Consider the following 27765-nt stretch of genomic DNA (forward strand, 5'->3'; position numbering starts at 1 on the left):
GATGGTTGAGTATTAGGGTGCATTATATTTAATGGTGTTCCTAATATTTTGTCCACTACATTAACATACATAAAATAGAATTATAACTTTTTTTTAAAAATTAATTTCTTTATTGAGGATATTGCAGGTATTAAGAACACACATATAATGCAGTACCTCCCCACATTTCCTCTTCTAACCCCCCCACCCCCGTCCAACTATAAACTGCATGTATCTCCTGATTCCTTGTCTCTGACAGAAAACACTCTCTATTAGGAAGCAAATAAAGCTACAAGCAAAAAGTTAACCAGAGAGAAATAAATAAATAAATAAATAAATAAATAAATAAATAAATAAATAAATAAATAAATAAATAAATAAATAAACAGATAAACAAATAAATACAAAACAAAAGAACAAAAGGATAAGTGATCAGTCAGACGTGAGTTGACATATGTTATAAAGGGCTGCCATTTCCAATAGAATTGATCAGAGTTACCTTTAAGTTCATCCCTGATCTTTTCCAGTTTTAGGAAAAACATGACATCCTGAAGCCATTGAGAGATTGAAGGGGCGCGATCTGATTTCCACAGGAGGAGAAGACGACGGCGTGCTAATAAAGATGTAAAAGCTAAGGAGTCTAACTGTTTAGAGGTGAACAGACCATGGTTCTGAGGGCCTCCAAAAATCGCAATGAAAGGGCATTTTTTAATTTCAATACTAAGTACTTTAGACAAAGTCTCAAAATATTCCTGCCAAAAATTGTGTAACTTTGAGCAAGAATAGAACATGTGACTTAAATTGCATGGAGATTGATGACATCTGTCACACCTATCTTCCAATCCTGGAAATATTTCAGATAATCGAGCTTCAGATAAATGGACCCTATGCAGGACTTTGAAGTGTATCAGTCCAAGTCGGGCACAGAGCGAGCTTGTGTGGGTCCTTTTAATGGCCCTTTCCCACCCTTCCTCTGTGAATGTTATGCCCAATTCCTGCTCCCACGCCACCTTTGTTTTGGTCACGGTACATTCATTCAGTGATAGAATTATAACTTTTTTGACAATGTTAACAAAAAACTGAAAACTGAGTGACATTTAAGTGTCAGTCGAAAATGGTAGTGTTGGAAAAAGTTGAAGATCCAGTTGAAAGTTGTAGTTTATTCCATAATAATATATCATATTTTAACCCTAACCCTATTATGGTATGAGGACAGATTGCTTTCCTTGTGTTCAAGTTTAAGACTGGAAACTACAGCAAAGCTCTCACACGCACGCACGCACGCACGCACGCACGCACGCACGCACGCACGCACGCACGCACGCACGCACGCACGCACGCACGCACACACACACACACACACACACACACACACACACACACACACACACACACACACACACACACACACACACACACACACAGAAGTAAGACAGCACTCAGCTGTACTAAAAATAAATACATCTTTATTATTCTTATCTCTACAGAGTGATCCATCCCTGCATCCCACAGACAAGACATCAATACAAAATACGTACATCATCATTAATAAACATCAATAGAAATTAAAAGACACCAACAGTCAGACAGTGAAGTGTAATTAGAAGTGTGTAAAAATGTAAAAAAGCCTCAGAGCTCACAGTGAGTGTTGGTCCAGCAGAGCAGAGTTTGTGATTAATGAACACTAAAAAAACAAACAAAAAAACACATTTGATAAAATGGTGAAGAGAAACTGAGATTAATGGTCCGCTTATTAATGATTTGGAGCATTCACATATATTAAAACATTCCCATATGCAAGCTCATTTGTTGAATAAAGACTGAGATATTCCTGTAAGCTCACAATTATTAGTAAGTAGACCTTTGAGTTTAGATTCTCTTTATCATATATTATTCCCAAAAATTCAAGAATGAACATCTACAAACAAAAAGTCAACATTTGTTTCCCAAAGTTCAGCTTATGTAGATCATTTCAATTCTAATGGGAGTCTGTGTGGATATTACACATAATCTATTATCCAAGTATCTGTTCCATTAAGAAGATCGAAGAGGTATTTAGGGGGTGTGTTGGCCTTGATTGACAGGTCTCTGAGCTTATCACAGCCACAGAAATGGCAGGTGCTGAATGCTTGTTTTCACCTCAGCTCCTCCAAGCTTTTTGATTTTCTGGCTTTGATAACTGAAGGTATGTCCAGAAACTACAAAAAGGCTTTAACACTTTAGAAAACAGATGTTCAGTAATTGGTCATTTGTGATTAACGAGTAATTAATCATTGCATGATCAATCAGTTCGGTGGACAGAGGAAACGGAAAAATCTGATTTTCTTTCAGTATCTCTCAATAAAACTAGGAAGTTTCAGATACAACTGTATTAGACATGCAGGTATATGACTGTTCACAGGTGAAATGTTAGAAGGGATTTATTGATAATCTCAGTAATCAGTATAGATGTTCATATTATTGCACACAGATTTGTCAACAGACAGTGTGGAGCTAACATGCTAACACAGCCAAGATTTGGGCTGCAATGCCCTCTCTCCCAAATGGTCTGGTCACTAAGCTTCTCCCTTTGACCAGTCATTACAACATCATCATCATCATCATCACTATCATCATGACAACTTACCGAAACCTGAAATCTACGTTACTTTGTGACATCACACGCTGACCTGATCACCTGCTCAGTACGAACCAACACACACTCAAAGCACTAACTGTGACTGTAGTTAAAGGTACAGTTAATTTTCTGACATCTTGTTCAGGACGCTGCTAAACAGAAAGCCTGGAAGCATGGGGGTACCTGCAGGCCTAGCTCCACCTTCCATCAACTCCAAAGCTGTCTGATACACATGATGTATCCGGTTTATTGAACAGGTTTACAAAGTTTACAACTACATATATAGAAAAAGAGACATTGTGGTTTTTAGCAGCAGTTATAGTTGAAGCCATTTGCTGACCAACAACAGCTGGCCGCACTGACCAAGCAGCATCTTAAAAGTCTTGCTCAAGCTCTGTCCTAATGGGACAATCTGATCAGCATTTAGGACCGCAACTAATAATTCTTTTATCGATTAACCTGTCATTTCTTATTTTTTCTATTAATGCCATAAAATAGTGGAAACTGTTATAATTTCCAAGGTGTCCACGGTGACCACGTCTTATTTTGTGTTAGTCCAACTAAAGTCGAAAACAACAAAGATATTTAACTCATAGCCTAATGTCACAAAATGGCAAGGGAGAAAAGTCTCACCTATAAGAGGCTTGAACCAGCAAATATTTTGAGTTTTTCCATGACTTTAACAGTTAATCAATTATTAACATTGTTGACGATACATTTTCTGTCAACTACCCAGACAAATTTGTTTTGCTTCAACTCAAACTGTGACATGTGAATTTGTGCTGTTGTAAAGTGTCTTGACAGTGTCCGACTTTGAAGGACAGAGTTAAAAAAGGAGGAAGTTAGCTTATTAGCTAGGTGGCGCCATCCACTTTAATGTAACCCTGCCTTCCTGAAGTATCAACTGCTCCACAAAACAGACGCAGCATGGTCAGTCAATGATACAAATGCAAAAAAACAGCTCTTAAACTCTAACTGTATCATCTCGTCTGTGTAGTAACCATGCTAGCAAGCCAGCTAGCTTGATGGGCTACTATGGTTGGCTAGTGCTAACATTTTCCCACCTAGCTAGCCTCCTACAGGTGAGTTTGCAAGGTAGCCCACTAGAGGGCTGCACTGCCTTTAAGTGAGCCAGTTCCAGACTCTGGCATTGTGAACTTAGTGGGACAATTCATGGAATGGAGGCATTGTTAATATTGTTATGTAAACCTCTGCTTTACAAGTCAAAATGTCCTATGAAAGAGTCTGCTAATGTGCACTGATTCAAACATGGTGTGCTGAACGTGCTCACATATAGCAGCATTGTTTTAAGCAAAACGAACAGCTGTACAGTAAGTTAGTGGTGTTGGCTCATTATTCTTTTGTCTTAAAGTCAAGGCTGTAACTACCGTTAAAGACAAAGAGATGTTTTCAGTAATGTTTCTGAGAATTTGGGAAGATAAATAATACGCAGGGAAGTTTCCATTGTATTGCTAGGCCGATTATCCTAAAATTTGATGACAGCAAAATAAATTAGACTAAATGGGATTGAGTATTCTGCACCTCAGGCTTTGAAACAACATTTAGCCCATAATGTATAGAATAAAACGCTTGAAAGAATAAATAAAATGTGAAAAGAATTCTGTTAGAACATACATGGACTTTTGAGGTCAGTATTTGAATAATCCTGTCTATAGGACTCAATACAATACAGTTCATGTGGGGTCTCTCTGCAGCTGTGACAACGCTCATAATAATGGACTTTTATTATTTTAGCTCATCACTTAAAATAACTGATAACACCTGTGTGCAAGAACCTCTGGTTGACTGTAGCTTTTAACTTCATGAGTCATGACTTTCTTTGGCAGATCAACTGACCAGCAGAGGCAACGTCACATGAGCGAAATCACAGTAAGTGACAGATTTTACTGTGGTGGAGGTGAGAGGATGAGTAGCACATGATGATGGTGATGGCAATGATAATGATGAAGGAATGTAGACAGCTACAGGACCATAATCCCTGAACTGTATACCTTAAAACCCTCTTTAAACATTTTTACAGAAAGGTGAAATGTGCATGGATTGTGTAACTTTGAGGGATGAAATAGCTCAGTTTGACCCCCTGCAGACTCTATTCTTATTCAGGATTAAGGAATGTAACCCCTAACTAAAAAGGGGAGTGCATAGATAAAGCGATAGCTACTGTATTTATAGTATTTTATAAGGGAAACTGGTCCCTTATCTATTGTTCTGATAACATGTTATAGGGTCAGTTCAGCCACATTTCTAAAAGACATATTCCCTCACTTACATCTAGTAGTTGCTGATTTTTTTGTGCAATATTTTCAATACTGTGAACACTACAAATTAAATTCCATTGTTCACCATCATACTGAGGTGGAGGGAGAAAATTAGGAGTTGGATATCTCAAAACCAGGACAAGTAAAAACCAGCAACAAGAGAAGAGGTTTTTGTAATGTGGGTGAACCAACCCTTTAACAATGGTGTAGTACTGAACAGTCACGATTTACTACATTTAACCCTGATCAATGTGTAGCAGTGGTACTGGTAACAGTACTGTTGGCCATACTAGTGGTATTACTGGCAGTGGTAGTAGTTTAAGGCCCAGCTTTAGATCACAACAGGTTAGAAAGAAGAAATGGATGTGAGGGAAAGACATCACATCGCTGACGGGTCACGGGTGAAGACTGAAGGTCCCAGTATGTGTCACATTGCCTAGGCAGAACCAACCAGACATGACAACAGCTGGGTGGGGGCCACTGGTGGGTGGGCGGGGTTAAGAACATGCAGGTGTTCAGTGTTACAGACATACAGTGTTACAGACACATAGTGTTCCACACAGACAGTGTTACTGTGCTATACAGTGTTGCAGACAGACAGTAGTGCTGCTCAGGCTGTGGTTACTAAGGCTGAAGGTGTTGCCATGACTACAGGGGGTGCTGTCTAGCAGGAACAGGTGATCGCCGTGGTGACACTGCAGCCATCAGCTCGCTGTAGATCTCCCGTCGGACCTCCTGAGCCACGCTCTCTCGAATCTGGAAAACAACAGAAAGATGTTTGTCTTCACTCTGGAATCCTGCAGTTTATGCTTTTTGGAATACAATGTCTTGTCAGTTTTTCCTGGTCTGCAGACCTCTGGTGGTAGAAATTCTCTTAGACACTGGACTAATTTCTCTGAAATTAGACAAAAGCTTAAAAGTATATTGTTGCTTTACTTCCTGTTCCTCTTTGCTAAGATTACACACAACCTCCCATTCAACAGCTCTTACATTTCTTTGATCACCTATATTGTTTCTTGTGTAGTGGCGTGAATGTTCCTGCTCTTGTTATAATGTAACTGTTAACAGGACATTTCTAAATAACACCTATTATATTTCATGTATATAATTTTGCAATGTTTCTCAAAGTGCTAATGTAATCTTATGAGCCTAAACATGTTATGTAACATGGATATGTTGCTGTTACACCGGCTGCTCTAAAATCACCACACACACATCTAAACATATAAAACTGGTAGGTTATAACTTGGTATTCTGCCTGTTTATGTGAGAGACGGATTACAGGGGCTCATAGATCATGTGCATCATTGCCTCCTTTCCAACATTATTTTTACTTTAGCAAAAGTGGTGTTTCATGTTTTATTCCTTTAATACATAACAGTGCAAACGCTTTTATGTCACATCAATGATGATATGGTTATTCCTGTGAGGTTAAACTGCTGACAAACTGTTACCTCTCTGATGAGCTGCTGCAGGTTCTCCACTCTGATTCCTCCTGCTGCACCCTCCTCCTCTGGTACTCCTCCTCTTCCTCCTCCTCCACCACCACTGTCCCTCCCTCTTTCCTCCTCCTCCTCCTCCTCCTCTTCCCCTGAGTGTGTGTTGGGTCGAGGAGGTGGTGCCGGGGTTATGTTGATTGATGCCCGGAATACGCTTTGTCTCTGCTCGCAGCTTTCTCCTCCTCCTCTGACTGGACTGGAGGATCTGGAGGATCTGGAGGAGGGGTTGGTAGAGGGGGCACGGCCGTCATAGTTGAGCTCTGATTGGAGGAAGAGCTGCTCTCTGAGAAGGTCTGACACCTGGACAGGAGGGAAAAGATCGTACACTAAGACATACTCTAGCATTATTAATTATTAGCCTTATATAACAAGTGTGTGTGTGTGTGTGTGTGTGTGTGTGTCAAAAGTATAGACACAATTTCCCATTGAAGTGAACGGGAAGGTGTGTCCAAACTTTTGGTACTGGTACTCTGTGTGTGTGTGTGTGTGTGTGTGTGTGTGTGTGTGTGTGTGTGTGTGTGTGTGTGTGTGTGTGTTTGTGTTTGTATACTGACCGGCTCCATGGCTCTAAGTGCAGAGGCGGTGGACAGACTGTCAATACTGCTGTCTCTATGGAGACCCTGAGGAAGAGAGCAGGATTAACACCATTACATCATCACATCATATTCATCTGTTGAGCTCCAAATCACATAAAATGTCTCAAAAGACTTATGAGACTTAAAAATCTACTGCATAAATGACAAATGCATGCATATGTATGTTGTGTAAACCCTTTGAACCATGTGCCTGGTGCCGCGACCAGTTTTCTGACGTTAAACAAGTAAAAGTGGATTTGGACACACCCTAATTGTACTTGCAACATGTGCTTCAGACCATGCGCTTAGATCGTTGAAATACGGCTGTGTGTGTTATTTGTTTATATACCCTATGCTGTGTTTGTTCCATCAGTCTGTCTTCCAGCTGTTGTTCCAGCTCCTGCAGTTCCTCTCTGACTGCTGACCTCAGAGATTGAAGCTGCTCCATCTCCAGCCTGCATACAAACACACACACACACACACATATATCAGGTTCGCTTAGTATCCTAGTATCACATATTATCATAGTCCAGATTACTGTGGGGCACGTATTTGTGTGTGTGTGTGTGTGTATGTGTGTCACCTGTCAGCAGGACTCAGGTGTTTGTAGACTAAAGACTGCTGTCGGATGATTGACAGCTCTAGATCCATCATCTGACCGCGGAATAAGTTCAGACTCCTCCTCATCTGTTGAAACTCTGTCAAAGGCTGAGAAAAGAGTGAGGGAGAAACGACAAAAAGAAAGATACTTTAGAGAAAGTGATAAAAGCAGAGGGTTAGGGTTAGGGTTACAAAGTGCAACACTGAAGAAGACCAACAGCAATTGGAGAACACAGAAGTGATTGGGGATGACGGTACCTGGTGGCTGGGCAGAGGTGTTCTGCGCTCACTGAACATGTCTGGAGTGTCAGCCCGGTTCTAGACGGAGAGGATAATGATGTCAGAACAGGAATGGATAAGCCTGAGAAGACCTGGACTAAACCAGGCCAACAAACTTGGGCAGTCAGGTTAGTACAAAGACTGGAAACAAACAAAATCCACCTACCTGCAAATCTAAAGTTCACCACCAAAATGTTACATCTCATTTTTTTAATCCGTGAAAAAAACAAAAATAAAAATTTAAAAAATCACTGATTTATGTGGGATTTCGGGCCAAACTATTTATTAATCCGGACCAGCTGAGACTACAGGAAAGTACTGGCCCATAATAAGTGTATTTTCCAAAATGGGGATTTTTTTGCTGCAAAACCGCGAGTGACAACTTGGAAAAATCGGCGCCCTATCCAGCTCTTATAATACATGGTCCAAATACAGTGGTAACTAATTTTACAAACCCGTCAGCTTGTTCATAACCTGACGGCTGTGTTTGTTGAACCTATTTTTTAAATCTATGTTGCCTAGTTACCATATCTAAGCAATTACTTTGTAAGTACTTTGTTGTCGTAAATGGTACAACTGATGGCAAGAGCAATGAATACAAAAATCTAAGTTGTTCACACTGCAGTTTTCATTTAAAGAGACACAACAGACCACAGCTAGAGCAACAACAAGACCTACAGAGATCAGAGGACTGAAGAAGACTGACCTGGCTCAGACTCTGAACTGTTCCTCTGATATCATGCAGAACTCTCCTCAGTTGCATCTCAGTACTGGATGGGCCAGGAGCAGCAGGAGGAGTGAGCCCTGGGTGTAGGCTGTGACCTGGGCTGAAGGGCGAGGCTTGGCCCGAGAAGAAGCCTGGGGCAGGGGGAGCGTGAGCCAGGTATGGGTTCATGTTATATCCATTGTAACCAAGGTAGGGTGTGGCAAACTGCGAACCGTGAGGAATGGCATGGTAGGGTAACTGAGGACCATATGGGAAGTTGAAGCTCTGGTGGGGCATTATCGGACTTCCTGGATGCGGGTTGCCAGGACTGAGGTGATGAGGATATGCGGATGAGGGCTGATGCAAGTTGGTGAAACTCCCGTGCTGGGGGATTGGAGAAGTTGTTGGTTGATGGAGACTAGTAAGACTAGAGTGGTGGTTCAGGGAGGGGTTGGGGTTATGAAGGTTAGGAAGACTAGCGTATGGATGCAGAGGGGAGAGGTACTGCAAGGAAGGGTTCAGAGTGAAGGGGTATGGGTTTTGGTTAAGGCTGGGACTAGGAGTGGGGCTTGGGTTTAAGTACTGAGCTGTAGGGTTCAGGTTAGGTTGAGGGAACATCATCTGTCCTGAATTCCAACTTTGCTGGTTCAGGTTGGGACTCATGTTCTGTTGGAACTGGTCATGCTGCTGCTGGTTGGAGGACAGTTCAGGAACACTTTGGGTGCTCCAGGAAAGGTCTTGGCCCCCTGGTGACAAATCAGGAGGAGGACTGGGGCTCTGCAGTGATTGAGATGACCGCAACAGGTAGCGTGGGATGGGTTTAGGTGGGGTATGTGCTTCTGTGGGGAGCCTTGGTGGTTTGTTGTCAGAGCCAGAGGAGGAGGCATTGTTTATGATCGGATTAGAGTGACAATTGGTTTGCCCTTCTTCCTCCTCCTTCGCCTCCTCTTCCATGTCTCCTGTGGTCTCTTGGGTGTATCTGAAGGAGTACTTGGGCTGGGTGCAAGATGACTGACCTCGCCCAAACTGGATCCTGACAGAGGACACTACCTTGGTGGGCGCCAGAAACGAGGTGGGCAGGGAAGAGGATCTCTGCAGGGGGACACCACGTCTTCCTCGTCCTCTACCCAGGATTTGGGATGTGTCACTGGGCCCAGGGTTAAGCAGCTGCCAGTCCTTGCTCAGCTGGTTCCTTTTGGCTCGGTTCAGAGCCCTCAGGACCGGAGAGCATGGAGTCAGGGGACAGTATGAACTGTCCAAGTGTGCATGTTCCCCTTGAGCATTGTCTTCAACACCTGCTCCTTCAGAGAGTGCTTCTGTGTCTGCAGCAGACTCGGCCTGGTTCTGAGTGTGTTCTGGTTCTTGTTCTGGAGCAGACAGACTCTGGGTAGGCTCTTGTTCTGATTCCGGTTCAGGGTCAGTCTGGTCCCCAGACTCATCCTCATCATGGTTCTTGTTCCTGGGGAGGTGGTGGGCTGCGTACTGTGGAACCTGCTCTGGGCTCTCATCTTGCCCGTTTTCACCCCTGGAACTACTCCTCCCATCAGCCTCAGCGGTACCACTAGGCTCTGCCTCCTCTTGTCTGATGTCTGGCAGCTCAAACGCTGGTTGGTCTACTGCGAGGGGCGTGGCCACATCTTGCGAAGGGTGCGATGTCACAGTGGTCTCGCTGTCACAGCTGTCACTACTTTCCTGCACCTGCAAGGGGGAAGAAGTATGTACATTAAGTACAAATACATCAGTGTAAAAATGCCATTAAACTCCTACTTAAGAAAAAGTGCAGAAATATCAGCAAAATTTGTCAAAAATGTGTCAAAGGTAAAAGTACTTGTTTTGCTGGGAAATGTTTTCTGTGACTGTGTAATATTATATTATATTATATTATATATGATATTATCATATTGTCAGTACTAATGCATTGATGTGTAAGCAGCATTTTACTGTTGTAGCTGGTTAAGGCAGAGCTAATTTTAATTACTTTATATAGTTATGTAGAATCGTTCAGTGCTTCCAAACCTACCTGCAAACATACCCTTCAAAGAATCACAAAATAAAACTGGGAGCTAGTGAGGTGGTAGCAAATAAGAAACAAGTTGTACTACACAAATTTATATATATAAATATACACACACACACACACATATACACATATACACATATATATATATATATATTGAAATTTCTCTAATTGTTGCTTGTCTGTGAAATACTTGTTAAACAAAACTATATGAGAAGTTTAAAAGAGCTCCAACCAGACACAAGCAAACATATTGGGATCCACTGAACTAACAATGCATTGTATTTAATAAGCTTATTACATGTTTTCGTCTAAAACTGACTCTGAAAAAGTAATGAATAATTAGTCAAATAAGTGTTTTGGAGTCAAAAGTACAATATTTCCTTATAATAGTACTTCAGTTCAGGACTTAAATTAATATACTTAGTTACTGTCCACCACTGTTAATTTCCATTTTATCAATAAAAGAACCATCACTTAGCTATGAAGTAAGTTTAAACTGTGCAGAAAGTTAACGCCAGTAAGCCAGAGGTGTCCAAACTATTCCATAAAGGTTCATGTGGCTGCAGGTTTTCATTCAGACCAAGCAGTAGCACACCATGCTTGACTCATTTAATCAACTGATCTCAGTCTTCAGACAGTTGATTGGTCAAATTGTGCACTCTTGATTGGCTGGAACAAAAACCTGCAGGCACACGGCCCTTTATGGAATAATTTGGACATGCCTGCAGTGAGCAATTTCGTAAAAAAAAGATGAATTTCTGCAGAGACTGAAGTTCCATTACACACCATGAAAACATTCTTTCAGTTCACGAGTGATTAATCTGCAGGGATGTTTGTGTCTGGCGTCATCAGGCTCTGACTGGAATTATGTGAGTCAGCACACATAACTTGAAGGCGGTTACCTTAACTGAGATACAGGTAGGACAGACCTCTAAAAACCCCCCACAAAAACAGACCTTAAGGTAGCTGGAGTCAGCGGAGGGCTCCTCAGCAAACCCGCTGCTGTCTGACTGTTGACTGACTGTCCTCAACAGGTCTGAAAAAGACAGAGACAATGAAACATTAGGATTATTTCTGCAGAACTACATCTGACCAACAGGTGGCAGAGTAGACTCATTTATATTGGCTTGTAAAGATAGGTCAGTGTGTTCTAGCTGAAATCAGAGTGGACTGAGACACAGGATACATGTTCTTATTGTACAGAAACAGATTGGAATCTCTCTCATACACTGGATAAGACAGGAAAAAATGTATACTTAATCTTACAAAACTGAATAGATCATTTATGGATTGATCCCATGACAAAATATACACAGTTGAGTTTTTCTCATGCAACAAATGACTCAATGATATTATTTGTATTACTATAAACTAAAACACATTCTGAGAGTTAGAATAAAGGCTTATTGAAGGAGCTGTGTATTTGAAGCAGGCAAGTCTAACCCTGTTGTAACAGCCGGTATTATGAAGCTATAACTGTCTGTTTTGTGGAACTGAAATAAGCCTATGAACCTGGCTTTCAGAACCAAGCCTGACTACAGACAGTAAAGTAGTAAAGCTTCCCCAAACAATGACTGAGCTTTATGTGCTGTTTCAGTCTTTTTGGTGATTAAAATAATTGTTTCTATCCATGCTGGCAGCATGGCTCTAGTGATGTCTGTCTGTCTTCCCAACACCAAGTACTTTGTGTGGCTAATACTCTATAATTATTACTTTAAATAAAGTTGATTAAGTGATTATTTGCGAAAGAGTATATTTTACATAATGGTTTTTAAAATGTTTACTTATTTAAATATTACTTTCACCACTGACTTCGTTACACAGACAGATAGAAAGCCACTGTTTCATGAGTCTTCTCATTCTTTCCTTTCAGTTAGTCACAAGAGCGCATTTCTTTTTTTTCTTTTATGATTAACAGTTAATTGAGAGCGCATTTCATTTTAAAACACTAATATGTTCTACTGAGATCTAGGTTTTGATACACTATTTATATTTGATGTAATAATACAGCTTAATACATTTCTGGAATTGAGAATTAAGATACAGAAGACGAGCACATGTAAACTGGTTTGAGATTCTGCATTTAAAGAAACAGTTAGACTTTTTGGTGTCTATCAGTAGCCTTTTTACACTGGCACTTTTGGCCACGCTGGGTCAAACCATCCCATGTTGATTTGCATTTCCATTGCCAGTATACATGCACTGACTTGCACAGAGTCACATAGAGTCATGCCCAGGATTGGACCATCTCAAAAGTCGGGTCAAAGTTTGCCCAACCTGCCTCCAGTGTGGGTAGCAGTGACATCAGATGGGCTTTGTCATCATTCAGGGACAAGCTGGCTACCTTCCAGTTAAGCTCCCTGCTAACTTGAATGGAAATAAAAAATTACTTTCCAAATGTTATTGTACCGAAAAGACACAGTGACCACTTGTCATAGCCCCGCACACTTCCTGGAGGCTTGAGTAAAAAGTGCAAAGAGGGCTCTGCTTTTAAACGTCATTGACTCAAGACAAGAGCGTCATCAGTTAAAGACACACTTTTAAACATGTAGCCCTGTTGTAAACCAAGTCAAGCCAAGCCAGCATGTGTATGGAAAAGAGCTATGAGTCTCTGCCGGTTGCCTAGCAGCCTCAAATGGACGAGAAGACTCCAGGGTGTCACTGTGCACATAACTCCCGCATATGGTTTTTTTAACCAACAAGATATAACATGTTAATTAGTAAGCTTTAGAGGTTCTGGTAGATGGCCATTTTTTGCAGACAGAACCAGACTTTATGCTAAGCTAACCTGCTGCTAGGCCTGGTATATAATGGACAAATTGACAAACTTCCATTAACATGATCGTTCTGATTATTTCTCAGATATAGTACAGAAGCTTCTGAATTAAGGTCAAAAGTCAAATTAAGTTTAGAGTTAAAGGCTGAAAAAGTTGAAATCAGAGGTTAATGTGGACTCACCGCTGTTTCTGGAGGTTCTGGATAGTGGAGCCTCATCGTCATTACTCTGAATCTGAAAGACAAAATACAGACTGAATTTTAAAAGTAAGAAAGAAACAAACAAACTGCTAAGGTTCAGTATCTTCACACTATTTTCGCCGGAGACCTTCGACAAACAGGTCAGTCTATCAAACCACAGCGCTGATATATACTGATACACAAATGATCTTCTTAATGTGGGATTGTGAGATGGATTTATGAACCAAGGATAACATTATAGATCCTCCAGGGTACTACAGTGGTCTACAGGTTTCCAAATAAAAATGCAACCAAGAAGAACCTAACAAGTCATCAGTGTGAGAAGAGGAGAAAATAGCATGAATGACATTACACTTTCTCTGTGTGGGACGAGGTTGGAGAACCCCAGAATAGAAAAGTGCTGGCGTAGCTACACAAGTACCTCCTCCATGTCGAAAGAGTCTGCGTTCTCTGTTCGCAGCTGGGCCAGTGTGGGCGGAACCAGAGTGGAAGGAGCTTTCTCTGGAGTTGAGGTCAGGATCTTCTCATCTTTGATCACCTGGGTTCCTTTCTCTGTTTGTTGTGCCCCATTGGCTGCAGGTCCAGTGCTGCTCTGTTCAGGACTGTTGGGAGTTGAGGTGGATAGTCAGCAACAAACAATACACACAATGACATTAGTGGAAAGTAACATGCACTCAGGTATTGTACTTAGATTTCAGGTACTTGTACTTTATTTGAGTGTTTCTTTTTTATGCTATTTTATAATTCTGATCCACTATATTTATTTCACAGCTAGCTAGTTAATAGACACTGAAAATTAAGATTTGATATAAAATATTACACATAAGACAAAATATATTATCCAAACTGTTTGACATGTAACCCCTTGTCAAATGTTTCAAACAGCTATGATTGGTTAGTTCCCTGAAATAGTAATTTCCTTTATAAGGGTTTTTAAAATATTTTTTATAAGGGTCCAGGATGATCCAGCATTTTACTAAAAAACAACATTTCCCCCTCAGGTGCATCCTGTGAGCCTTTGGAGGGCCCTGACCCCACATGTGGAACCACTGGACTTAAAAAATAGCTCCACCTTGAGCAGCTACAACAGTAAAATACAAACTGATGAATTAGTATTAACAACCTAATAAAGTCATATACAATAATATATGACATAAGGAACATTTGACTGCATAATGGGTACTTTTACTTTTGACACTTTTACTTAAGTAGGGATTTAAATGTAGGACTTTAACTCCTAACAAAGTATTTTTAGATTGTTATATTGGTACTTTTTTCCACCATTGCAGACAGCTAAAGTGAACTGTCTGTCCATCAGTACCTGTCGTCTGTCAGCTGTTCTGTTTCTCCGTCCCCGTTGGTTTCCTCGTTAACCGTTGCCAAAGAACGGCTGTCTTTCTTGCGACTGTGTTTCTGGTGGTCGGGGTCGGTACTGCCACCGTCCTGTTCTGGACTGTGGTGTGCGTGACCATTGATGAGTGTGTGGTTAGAGTGGGAGTGTCCGTTCAGCTGAGTGTCCTGGTGTGGTGTGTGTGCTTCAGGCGATTCAGAGGTGCCAGTGAGCAGGTTGTGTCTGCTGAGGGTTTTCTTGAGGAGTTTTACAGCATTCAGCGCGGAGCTGCTCCTCTTCAGAACAGGAGGTTGCTCATCATTGACTCCTTCACCCTTGTCTCCTCCTAATGGAGAAATGAAATGGGCCAATTAGAATAAAAAACATGTCATGAAATGTAGTGCTTATTTCTTTAACGAACTGCAATTTCCATATATTTTAATTGATAAAAATTACAAACTTTTTTTCATTCAGATAAAATCAGATTTTACACTGGAAAAAATGTGCTTAAGTTTGACTTAAATGCTCAAATCTGATCCTGATTAAAATATTAAAGCAAGTTTATGGCACCTTTCACACACAGTGACAAAATGCTTCACAGTCAAATAAATAAAATCAGATACTATCGGATAAAATCAAATACCAGATAAAATATAGAATGAGAATAGACATATGAGGCAAACAAAATACCAGCTCCTACCTTGAACAGATATGTTTTTAGCTGCTTTTTTAAAAGAGTCCACAGTATCCAAGGACCTCAAGCTTATTGGGAGACTATTCCAATGGCTGAGGATTCTGCTAAAATGCCTTGCTCCACGGGCTAGTATGACGATAAGTCTGGGTATACAAACAGTCATTCTACGACTACTTAAAAAGTTTTTGAAAAGCGCTTACTATCGTTTTTGGCTTAAAACTGGTTAAAATATAATTTATGACAGAAACTTCCATCCAGCAGAGACCTAGTCGATGCATGTCCCAACAAACTAAAATGTTCAATGTATTTTCATTGATTAAGACAAGTGTAAATCAGAGTTTTCATTGTTTTAAAACCCCTACCTTACTTGCAACAATAAATACAAGTAAATAAATAATAAGTTTAATCTTATTTTTACTTTGTCTTATGTATTTTATATATTTTTATACTCTCATTATCTCCAACTGTATTCATTGCCCTATACTCTCATCTTGTCAATGCCAGTCTTGTTACCTCTCTCTGTGTTGTGTGTCTTGCTTTGTATTTTACTGCTTTTGCCTTGTCTGTCAAAACACTTTGTGAACTTTGTTTTTTAAAAGGTGCTATATAAATAAAGTTATTATTATTAAAAGTGTCCTAAGTCCTAAAAGTGAAGTGACCAAAATTCAAATGGACCTTTCATCTCAGGACTGAAATCTAAACATGAATAAAAATGAATTAATTCAAAAATTATCCTATGCTTAAAATAAAGAGTTTTGTCTATCACACTTGCTTTTTTAAAATTTGATTATTTTTTTGATAACTAAGCCTGTTCCGCCCTTTGCAGTGAACACATGGTCTTCAGGCTCCAGTTGCTGAGTGCATCGTCTATGGACTTTGCCAGTGACTGGACCTGTTCAGTGAATGAATCTCCACATCTTACCAGATGTAGTCCAGATGTATCATATGTCCTCCACTGCTGTTTTATTTTGCTATATAACAGTCAAAAATCAGTTTCAGTGTCTCTTTGTAAAAATTTAACATTGTTTGATAGAGACACGTAACTAAAGAAAAAGCTGTTATCTATCAAACTTTGCCCATCTGTGGACTTGCTGTGGTTGCCATGGTTACCTTGGTCCCTGGAAAGGATGCGCTGGACAGGCTGACCAGAAACCTGACTGTAGAGCTGGAAGAACTCATTAGCTACTGTAGTTAGGACCTCGATCTGACGGAAACGACCTGGGAGAAACACACAGAGACAAAACCACAATTATGCTGTGCTTCAAAGAGACCAAACAGTGGAATAATTAAAACAGACAAGACAATATGTACCCAGAAAATATATTAACACTAATGATTTGGATTGTCTGATTGTCTGTTAAGAACTCTTAAGTTTAGGAGACACAACAGCAAAAGCATTTTCTAGGCAGGACCCATATTCTAGAAGAAAAAACATGGACAACAGCCTGTTGGAAGGGGTTAATCCTGTTTTGATGGAGCTAGGCTAGCAGTTTAACCCCCTTCTTAAAGTCTCATTGCTAAGCTAAGATAAGCTAAGCTAACTACATACAGTAGCCTACTGGACATATTTCTGTATTGGATGTACTGAGATGAAACTGGTTTCTCTCTTCTCTTCGGACGCTAAAGGCCCTGACACACTTGGTAATGAAGTTGACGGCCAGCCATGATGATGTCAGGCATTTAGGACTGAAGTCTCGTGAATTTTAGTGGTGGTGCAATACATATGAAGTCATCGGAAAGATGCAAATTCGCATGGAGCAGTGCAAACGGATTTCAGTAGTTTCATGGATCTGCTTCATCAACCTACACAGACAAGATGAAAGATGAGAGAGACTGGAGAATAATAACAGAAAGAACTGAGTGTTTGTAGTGAGTTTTGAGTTAAATTCACACAGACACACTTCAACAGACATGGTTGGGGGAATTGGTTGATAGCGACCTTAACGCTAATGTAACAGCGAATAAACAGAAACAGTTCAGAGGTCAAACTTTGCTGCTTTCTGCCTGAACACCCTATTACAATGTGACTGCTACTACGATCCATGTCTACAAACCAAACAATCTGATTACAGCACAAAAACACTTATCTGATAACCAGATTGAAATCCCATTTATTCAGCCTAATATTGTGTTTATGTTAGTCCATATCCTGTTGGGTGTATTTTGATTTAGTTATCATTAGTAGAAGCTGTTGTAGCTGCTGCTAAGATCACTTAAGATAAAAGGAATATGTTGATTGAAGAGTTGTTAGTTCTATGACTCGACTAACCAAAAATCTCGCCATTTTTGGCTATTCATATGGATGTAGTTAGGTTGTAGCTGGTTGGATGTTTCCTGGTGCTTGCTTTTTTAACACACTCACTCCAAAAAGATGTATCTTAAAACTCTATCTAAAAGTCACTACAGAATAAACTACTGAGTGTTTATTATACAGGAGTAAAAGAAGTAGTAGGCATAAGGGAGTGATTTTGGACAGATTACTGCACTACAGTGGTGAAATAACCATTCATTCTTGGAAATAAAAAGTTATGATTGGAAACTGATGAAGCTTGGAATTTGCAGTAAAAGACTAAAAAAAGCACAAAGCTTCATGTTGGGACTGAACACAGACGTCAGAGTCACTCCTCCCTCCTTCCTTCTTCTGTGGTTGTGTAAATCGAGCTGTCAGTCTCGTCTCTAACAGGATGATGACTTGCATACTGTCCTTCCTTCCGTACTCATTCCTCCACCCCTCCATCCCTCGCTGTCTAAATACTTGTCAGTATGTTATGAAACACTGACATCTGTCTTCTGTCCATTCCTCTGATGTCATCACCTGAAATACACACAGGCCTGCTCTATCTTATTCTCTCACCTCCGTCTTGACCTTGAATTCCTCAACAACAACAAAAAAGATTTGATGAAGTTGAAGAACTTCATTGGTGGCAGTTGGTCTCCCAACTCCAATTTTGGTGATTTTCATTTCAGCTGAAACACTGCAACTTCCTGTCTGGGTGAAAGAAAACTCCTGTAGCTCCTGTTGCACTGCTTTAACACTACAGTCAACTAGGTACCGTAAAGCCTGACGAACTCAGATGTGAATTTAAAAAAAAAAACCTGAATATTACAGCACTTTTTTTAACAAGGTCATTTTTTTGACATTTATGAAAGACACACAGACAGACAGGAGACATGGAGTGAGAGGGGGATTACTCGCAGCAAAGACCATTTACTTATTCAAAATTGATCAGAACTGATATTGAAAGATAGCTAAGGTTTTTTGCCCAAACATTTTCAAAGCTCTAATCCTGTCTAACACAAATGTGTCGATTTTTCAGTTATTTCTTTTTATATGCCTTCTTTTTTTCTTTAAATGTTACTATATATTGGCAATTACCTAACCCTACTCATCATATAAAACTGCAGTTAATACTTGCAGCAGCTAGCAAAGCGATTAGTAAAGTGATTAGCAAAGATGTTAGCTAGCATAGAGGTTCAACAGTTCTCTAAAAGTCCACATTTCACTATGAGACTCTTGACTGACCACGTAAACATGCACGAAAAGGATGACAAGATTGATGGGGGGAGCTGAGCTAGCATTCCTGCTAGCGGGCTAATCTGCTAGCATGTTTACTGCCACCTGGCCACTGCACCTTTTTACAATGTTATCTGACTATCTGGGTTGTGGGTTTGACCATGTTGTTTAATGAGGAGTTAATGGGGGAAACGCACTGGCTCCAAAGAGAAGTCTGATTGTATAGAAGTCTTTAAGACAATGAACAGTAAACGATTTCCTAATGAGTTTATGGTCTCAATCACAAGATTCAAGTCTTCTTCAATATATAGCATGAAAATTAATTTAGTTAATTATTGTCCCATTTAGAGTACAATAGAAAATTAAGCATGGTGCTTTAGGGTATGGCTAAAAGTCGCTACTATGCGGATAATGTTGGTAAAGGAATGTAACCATGGCGTAATCTCAGAGTCACGGCAGTACTGGTATAGCTGTAGCGGTCACTATTTCACAGGATGCATTCAGTTCATTAAAGTTAATTGTAACATTTTAGTCACCTAAAAACATTTTGTTAAGCTTTTGGTTGTCCAAAAACCTTGTAAGGAGTCAGCTCCATTCCAGTAAGGACCTTTTATAAAAAATGATTTTTTTCCAGTTTTTTACTAGTGCAAATTAGCATTAATAGCATTTAACCATAGACTGTAAATTAACCATGCTAACCGTGCTACCAACTAGTGTTACAATTAGCTCCAAATATGGTCACTTCTGGCTCCAAAAATCCAAGATGTTGTTGGTCAAAATGCAAACTAGAGGCTTTAAAACAGTGGTCCACAAACCAGTGGCTGACATCACGGTGGCTACATCCATTTTTTTTTTTTACTGTCTAATCTCTCATCACTATCTGACCAACATATTTTGTTTCACTTGGAATACGTCACATTAGAGAAGTTTAAGACTATTGAACTTCCGTTTCATGGTGATTAAAAACGATCTAGCAGAAGCCTTTAGATGAAAATAAACTCGAGTGATTCTAATACAGGTAAAAGATGCTGAAATTAAAGTAAGAAGATGAAGACACGTCAGGCAACCTATAAATGAATGAACTATAAAAGCTGCACTAATAAATAAAACATGGCCAACTAACTGGCAGGAGGATTTCACATTATCACAGCGTGACCGACATCAATTCCTAATCAACCAAAACAAATACCAAAGTTAATCAAAAAAGTGTGTTTTTGTCTGACAGAAACATAGCACAATTTATCATTATCAGACTTTTTCCACTTTTTTTAATACAACCAGGAAAATCAGTCAGGCTTCTATTTTAATAATGGATCCACTGACTCTGTGTAAAGTGAAAGGAGTCATTCACAGCATTGCAGTTTTGGTTTTACAGCACATTTACTGTGTATTTCAGTCTCAGTGCTCTCATCCAAAGCATTTCCAGCAGCAGCAGTAGCAGCTGTCTGTTAGTTAGAGACTAACTGGTGAACACTAGCGTCTAAAAAGCCAGATACCCAATTAGATTCATTAGGTGGATACAGACATGAGTGTAGTGGGATGATAATGTTTCTCTGTGTCTGCTGGATGTGGAGGAAGGAAACTGTTTCCCATATCAACTTTATAAACTGATAATGTTTCAGCTGTGTTCTTCAGTTATTCTTCTCAATTAGTAATTAATACAGCTTTTAAAAAAAAGCTAAAAGTGAAAGAAGCAAATAAAGTGGTCAGTCATACAGTTCAGTTACACATCTGCACATGACTACAGAACATGAACCTCTTATTACAGCAGACATGTGCGATGATAAGTTACACTGTGTGAGCGTGTTTCCTGCTGACTGCTGACTCTGCACTAATGCTTCATTCGGAGGGTCCTAAAACAGGAAGTGAGGAATAAGAGAAAACGACACGTACTCCTTTTTTTTCTCTCTCTCTCTCTCTCCCTCCCTCCCTCCCTCTTTCTCTTTCTCTCCATTTCTCTCTCTCTCTTCATCCCAAGAGATTCTTTCTGTTGGTGAGAACAGAGCTTACATAACAAACAACAACACACACACACGTGTTCGGGATCTGGGGGAACCGATGGAGGAGTATGAGAATGTTCTGGAAAAGAAGAAAAAGCTTCCAGGAACCACAGGCGGACCAGAGGCTGTTTAAGGAGCAGTTCACACTAAAAATACAGATTCAGACCTGATCTGAGTCACTGCAGCTTTTTATAAAGTTTGTTACTCGTGAGTGTTAGGCTGCTTCTGTGCAACTTGGTCCACTTTAATGACCACTTCAAAAGTAGAACAACAGAACTCCAACAGATAATGTCTTACCATGTTTCACTCTGCCAAACTTTAACAATTAAACAGACAACAAAACTACAAAATATATATACCCTTAATCATGTATGAGGTGATCCTACAAAATCAAATATAAGAATCTTAACTTCCATTAGATTTAAACCAGCCATTTACCACATCAGGTTCCACTGCACTCTTGCCAAAACTGACAACGCCCACTTCAGGGGCAGGTGTGCAGAGTTGAGAAATTTGGCAGTGTTTGAACTTCTCTCTCAATCTCTCCTTTTTTCATTTTTTCACACAGTTGCATCACTTTTCATGTGTATGAGCGCAACACTGACGCCTTTGAAGGCAGACAGTCCAAATGTGTGTACAGTCATCCTTATTCTTGTCTCTTTCAACGACTCTCTTTTTTTTTAAACTTCAGAACAACTAAAACAAACTTGACGACATGTCATGCAAACTAGTTATTTTGATATACTGACACTGTTAGATTTAGTGTCCAATCAGAAAAGCAATCTGTAATGTAAACAGGAAATGCATGGAGGATTAACTTGCAACAGAATTTCCAAAAATAATCATCTTAAACTGGCCTGCTAATCTACTGTCAAAGATTTATCTTTTGGCAAACGTTTTTGAACAAAATGAAACAATCCTGGTGTGGTTCATGTAAGAGCAAAGCAGACTGACCACAGGACTGTGTGAGAGCAGTAGACCTGTCGCAATAACTTCTTTTGTTGGATGATATATCGTCTCAGAAATAATCGCAATAAACGATATTATTGTCATTTGAAGATCATTTTATACCACTGATATAATGATAATATAATAGCATAATAATGATTGGAGAGTGGGTGCTACACATATAAAAACACAGACTGTCATTATAGTTGGGGACAGAGTTATTTACCTTTAATTCTTCTACAGTCTCCACTCAGGACGTACACAGTGAGGAACGGAGGACACTACTTGTTTAGCCAATGTGACATGAATAGCCTCTTAGCTGCTAATGTGAAGTATGGCAATACTGAGTTAAAAAAAATGATCAAGGTCATGTCCATGTATCATATGATAAGTCCATATATAGACATGATGATGCTGATAATTATGTTATTGTACGATAACTTGATAAAGGTTTAATGAGTTTATCATAAATATAAAATCTAAACCATAATTGAATGCAGCGATTTTCCTTGATACATAAGAAAGTGACAAGATGCAAATGTTCATGTAATTGTCCGACTCAAGACAGCTTTACATTCAATTATGGAGTTCTACAAATGAGCCAATAACTGTAAGCATGGAGTCATATGGACTGACTGGAGAACTTCACACTGTATAGCCTCAGAACATTCATACAAGCCATTTTTCCTCCTTTTTCCAAAAACAACACACAGCGCTAGTACTGTACCGTTATGTGCTGTAGCAACTTCAGAACATTACTTCAAAATTAACTTTGTATTGCTCTCAAAAAATTGGACGTTAGAGCATTCTGACAGTGAACAACTTTCTCATTAGCTCTTCCACGTTTTCACAGCGGCCCTTTTAATGTGCTCTCGTTCACTAGTTTTCTTGTCATCATGAGTTGGATTTCTGCCCGTCACACTGTGCTTCCACTAAATGTTGGCCTTTTCTCCTCCTGACTCAGTTCATTGAGCTTCAGTTTGCGTGCTAGCAAATAGTTTGTGACTCATTTAGTTGTTATCTGCAAGAGAACAAGAAAATTAGGGCCTTTCATCTTGAGGAAAGCAGATGGTCGCATATGGATTTTGTGAGCAGCCAGCCCCGTTCTCTGCATCGTGTTGTTTGCTTTAGGATTCTACATCCAGGCTTAATGCGTCCGGTGACCAAGAGGCTGAAAACACATCTGAATCACTTTATCTGTCTCATTTACCTCAAACAAACTAGTGGAACTGGTGTTGAGGTGTAAAGTCAAACCTTTGCAGACCAGAAGTGTTTTCAGCTATAGAGTGATTCATCTTCTTGCACACAGAGGATCTTTGGTTGAGCCTTTTTTTTTTACAGCACCAAGACAGTTAAACTGTCAAGAAGAAGAGAATCAGCCATGTGTGTGTGTATGTGTGTCTGTGTGTGTGTGTTTGTGTGTGTGTGTGTGTGTGTGTGTGTGTGTGTGTGTGTGTGTGTGTGTGTGTGTGTGTGTGTGTGTGTGTGTGTGTGTGTGTGCGCGTGCATGCGTCTAGGACAAACAGATCTTTGTCCATGCTGGCCGTGTTGTCCAGGCAGTTGGCAGAACTGCTAAAAGAGCTGAGGCACCCCACAAAACACCACAATAATACTGGGAACAGGGAACAGGACACACACACACACACACAGTCTCTGAGCTTCGCTTCCTCTGTTACAGTTTGAGGACGTGAACTTCTGAGCTTCTCACCACTAACATGGACTAACAAGCCACCACCTGCAGCACTGATGTGTTTGAGTGGAGCACATTGAGGATGTAGAGGAGAGAGCAGCTATAAACACACATACAGAGACACTGTAGACAGTATAGAGGCACATACTGGTCAGAGCATAGTTAGGGTTCTCCAGCTCCATCCGCTGCATCTGCGCTCCGAGGTAGACCTGCAGGTGAACCACAGGAATAGATGTTATTATTTTACAGTATTAGTGTTTGGGGGCACCTACCACACTGTTAGTATAGCTTTACAGATTTAACTTGTATGCAACAAATTCTGGTGCACTCTGAGATGAAAATAGAGGGAAGTGGTATATCATGTTCAGTTTTGTTCTGTAGTTTCAATAAAAGCTGCTGTGGGTAACTTACAACAATGACACAAACCCTGCAAATACAGCCCCTCTTTCTTCTTTAATCAATACTCTGTCTGACTGTAAAACTCCATCTTTTTAGTAAAACACACACTGATAGCAATGCAAAGTGTCACATCATTTGACCTGCATTGAATTAAGCTTGTAGCACACACAAGATATAGAAAGATATGCTTGTCCACATAGTAAATGTCATATACTGGCTACCTTTCTGAAGAGCTGATTCACACAAAACACAATATGCACAGGTGTTAAATACACTGGTTAATACACTGGTTAAAATGCATTCAAAAGCACACTGCTGACATCCTATAGTAATTAAATAGAGACAAACTTCATTATGTATCGCACCACATTCACATGTTGCTGTTGTTGGGGAAAACTATTCTAAAGTTAGTGTGGCTCAGTTCAACGTTTAGTTCATTTGGACGAGTTAAGGTAACACTACTGTAGCATAGTTACACCAGCCAGTTTGACTCCATGTAAGAATTACAGGAGAACTCTTACAATGATAACACAGGTGTTACAGGGGGGGACATATTTTTTAAAAAGGTGGTACCATGACTTTAGGGCTGCTATTTTGATAGTCGACTAGTCATCGATTTTTTCTTTTTTTTACTTTTTTTTTTATTTATTATTTTTTATGTCTTTCTGTCCTGACCTGCCAAGGGACAAAAGATGAAAACTAGCTATTTTAGCTAATTCCGGTGCATTTACATTTTAATTTGAAATGTTCATGAATGTACACTGTCCCTTTTTAAAAAAAAACAAAAAAAAACAAAACTAAACTATTGAAACGATGAATCAACTAATCGGATCAGTGGTGGTTCTAGCTTGTAAGGCGCCCCAGTGAAATTCCTTTCAGTGCCCTCCTTAAATATAGATAGATAGATGGAAATAAAAACCATAACTACCTAAATTATATAAAATCATGAATAATCAAAAATGAAGTACGAAGAATAGAAACAAGCTATTTAATTATTACGAAGTATTAAATATTGCTAATAAAATAAAAGTAAACTGCACAAATCCTAGATCACACACTTATAAATCAGTATTATCGTTCAGCAGTGTCAACTAAGAGTCAAGCCTAAACCAGTTGACCTTGGTGGTGTGAAGACTGATTTTATATTATTCTTAATTATTTTACTCACAATCCAGAAAATATATGACAATGCGTCTGTGAAAGTACAGATTCACAGTATGAATTGTGGTTTATATGGTGTGACTGATTTTAATATTTGCATCATTAGGTCATCATACAAAATTAGGTGCGCTAGATTCCTTGCTGCTCCTACCTCAGGCTTTCAGTACAGAGACCTGAGGTCAACCTACCCCCTGCATTTCCGCGTCAGTTTATTTACAGCTGCAGCACATCTCCCATTCAAAACAGACCAATTTGCCTCACAACGCTAAAATACAACAAGCCCACTCTAATATAAAACGTGTAACTTATCCCAGGCTACATATAGCCCATTTCAATAGGCACATTGCAGGATAAAAGAGAAAAATACCGCATATGGCACGTGTAATACTACTACTGCTAATAATAATAATAATAATAATAATATCCTTTATGGGAGATCAAGTTTACGCATCAACATAAAATTAATAAATCATAATTTTTCCGCCTCTTAGGGTGACTTACATATGATAGTCTGGTAGACCGTGTGTGGTGCTTCTAATTTCCAGAGGGTGTCTATAATGTTGGCGGTCCTAATGTTACTACATTCATAATTATTAAAATGTGGTGATTATTGTCGCTATATATCGAGCCCCTAAAATGACCCCTGACAGCGGGAGATGCTTAATAAAAGAATACATTTATATTTATGTAAAGCTGGTCATTATCTGTACATATAGAGAGGTAGCGCTGTTGTTCTGTCCAGTTAAAACATAAGGCTTCACTTTACATTCAGACAAAAGGTATGTGACAGTTAGATTTCATTTGTGAGACCAAAGAAAACTTGATAATAAATGCTACACATTTGAGCTAGGGGTAAATCATCAAAAAGCTGCAGAGGTCAGTTGATTTCATCGTGTTCTCCCTCAGATAACCTTGGCTTTTCACATGTCCGAAAGCGTTGCAGCAGACTTACATACAAGCGTTATTTTGATAAACTGACCACATATCCGGAATCTACAGTTACTTTCTCGCCTGAAAAAGTATAAAATCTTAATAAAGTGACTTATTAACAGTCCCACTGTGAAAATTGCGACTGTTTTTGGTTGAGCTCGTCTTCACTCTGATCTACGCTACAGCGCAGTCTGAACGGACCCAATGCATTTTGGGACGGTTGGTTACGTTGAGGGTCATGCAGAAGTAGGTGTGGTTTAATTTAAACTGGGCTGGGAAAAAAAAATCAATATACACATTGCCACCTACTGGATACATATGGTTGAACAGGCACTCGTTAGAGTCTCTTGAATGCAAATTGTTTTGGCATCTGCAAAAATTGTGCCAAAAGTCATGTGAGAAGAATGACGCAACTGCTCTGTCTTTGTGTATGATGCCATTAAGTAAACAGACCTGGAGTCACAGCCTGTATAAATTGAAAGTCTTTTAAAAACACGCCGCATTTCATTTGGAGTTCCACTATTATCGTGAATGCTGTTGTCTGTACCTTGATGTCAATGCCTCTCGCTGTGGAGGAGTTGTTGAAGAATCTCGAGGGAACCTTTGCAGACAGGTCCGGTTCTTCTCGGCCGAAACCAAGATTAAAGAGGATCTCCTCTGGGTCCTCCTCGTACAGGTCCAGCAGCTCTGACACACTGTGGGTAAAACACACAGACAGTCAGTCAGTTAGTGAGTCAGCCAGTCAGTGGGTGAGTTAGCTGGTGAGTTAGTCTGCTGGTTGGTTAGTCAGTCTAACCGCAGGGTGTGGAGGATCTCCTCTGGGTGCTCCTCAGACTGCTCCAACACCTCTGAAACACTATGAAGACACAGACAGCCAGTTAGTATGTCTTACTCACAGCTTGCTGTTAGTGGGTTAGTTAGTGAGGTCTTTATTTGGTTAGTGGTGTAGTAAGTAAGTGCGGCGCCACAGCCTCCATGCAGATTTCGACAATGCTCGGCCCAAACCAGCTCCTTAACAGCTTCACCTAGAGCAGCACCACCTCCACCTCGCTAAGTTGTCCTGTGAATATTGTGGCCCAAAAATGACAAAATTGCAGTCCAATTTCCAGTGACTTTTATAAAAACGGCTACCCTTTTTGTCTCGTTTTGATTATAATTTCTCGTTATATATTTCATGGTATATAAAGGGTACCTTTGAGAAGAAAAACGGTTTAGAGATCTCTTACAATCTCAGGTATGTCCTGTTTATAGTCAGTTACTCTGCAGGCAGCTAGCCAGGCAACTCTTCTAACTTGTTTGTCTCCTAAATGGAGGCTATGATGTAACCTTAGTGTTTCCTGCCATGTGATGTGATGCTGACAACAAGCTACATAAACCAAACTACTGCTTTTAGGTATTAGATAGTGAATTGAAGAAACTTGGCCACAGTGACACACAGCTTGAGGGCAAAGTAATGCCTGAGAATGTAAGTTCCAGTTATTTTATGCAGATAACTGTGGTGAGTGGTAAAATTGGAAAATATTCTGCCTTGGCCATCTTTTTGTGGCCAAGGCACAGATTGCACCCTTT

The 27765-nt window shown here is 39.9% G+C and overlaps 1 protein-coding gene across 2 annotated transcripts in view; it reads right to left on the bottom strand.

Annotated features, from left to right (window-relative positions):
• Positions 1 to 1425: 1425 nt before the first annotated feature.
• The window catches only part of itprid2 (ITPR interacting domain containing 2), a 56685-nt gene continuing 30345 nt past the window's right edge, over positions 1426 to 27765 (bottom strand). Inside the window, exons 9-23 of one of the 2 annotated variants that reach the window (XM_062431402.1) lie at positions 26993 to 27052; positions 26744 to 26891; positions 23855 to 23915; positions 16665 to 16772; positions 14852 to 15206; positions 13952 to 14132; positions 13513 to 13564; positions 11511 to 11590; positions 8535 to 10232; positions 7808 to 7867; positions 7533 to 7657; positions 7299 to 7404; positions 6929 to 6994; positions 6330 to 6674; positions 1426 to 5631 (exon numbers count right to left, since the gene is read on the bottom strand). In XM_062431402.1, coding sequence (XP_062287386.1) covers positions 5524 to 5631; positions 6330 to 6674; positions 6929 to 6994; positions 7299 to 7404; positions 7533 to 7657; positions 7808 to 7867; positions 8535 to 10232; positions 11511 to 11590; positions 13513 to 13564; positions 13952 to 14132; positions 14852 to 15206; positions 16665 to 16772; positions 23855 to 23915; positions 26744 to 26891; positions 26993 to 27052 — 3553 coding nt within the window. In that variant the 3' untranslated portion in view covers positions 1426 to 5523. The remainder of the gene's footprint in view (positions 5632 to 6329; positions 6675 to 6928; positions 6995 to 7298; positions 7405 to 7532; positions 7658 to 7807; positions 7868 to 8534; positions 10233 to 11510; positions 11591 to 13512; positions 13565 to 13951; positions 14133 to 14851; positions 15207 to 16664; positions 16773 to 23854; positions 23916 to 26743; positions 26892 to 26992; positions 27053 to 27765) is intronic. The other variant, XM_062431403.1, reaches the window with a different exon arrangement.

The sequence above is a fragment of the Scomber scombrus genome, chromosome 13, assembly GCF_963691925.1.
Source record: "Scomber scombrus chromosome 13, fScoSco1.1, whole genome shotgun sequence".
In the NCBI taxonomy this organism is placed as follows: Eukaryota; Metazoa; Chordata; class Actinopteri; order Scombriformes; family Scombridae; genus Scomber; species Scomber scombrus.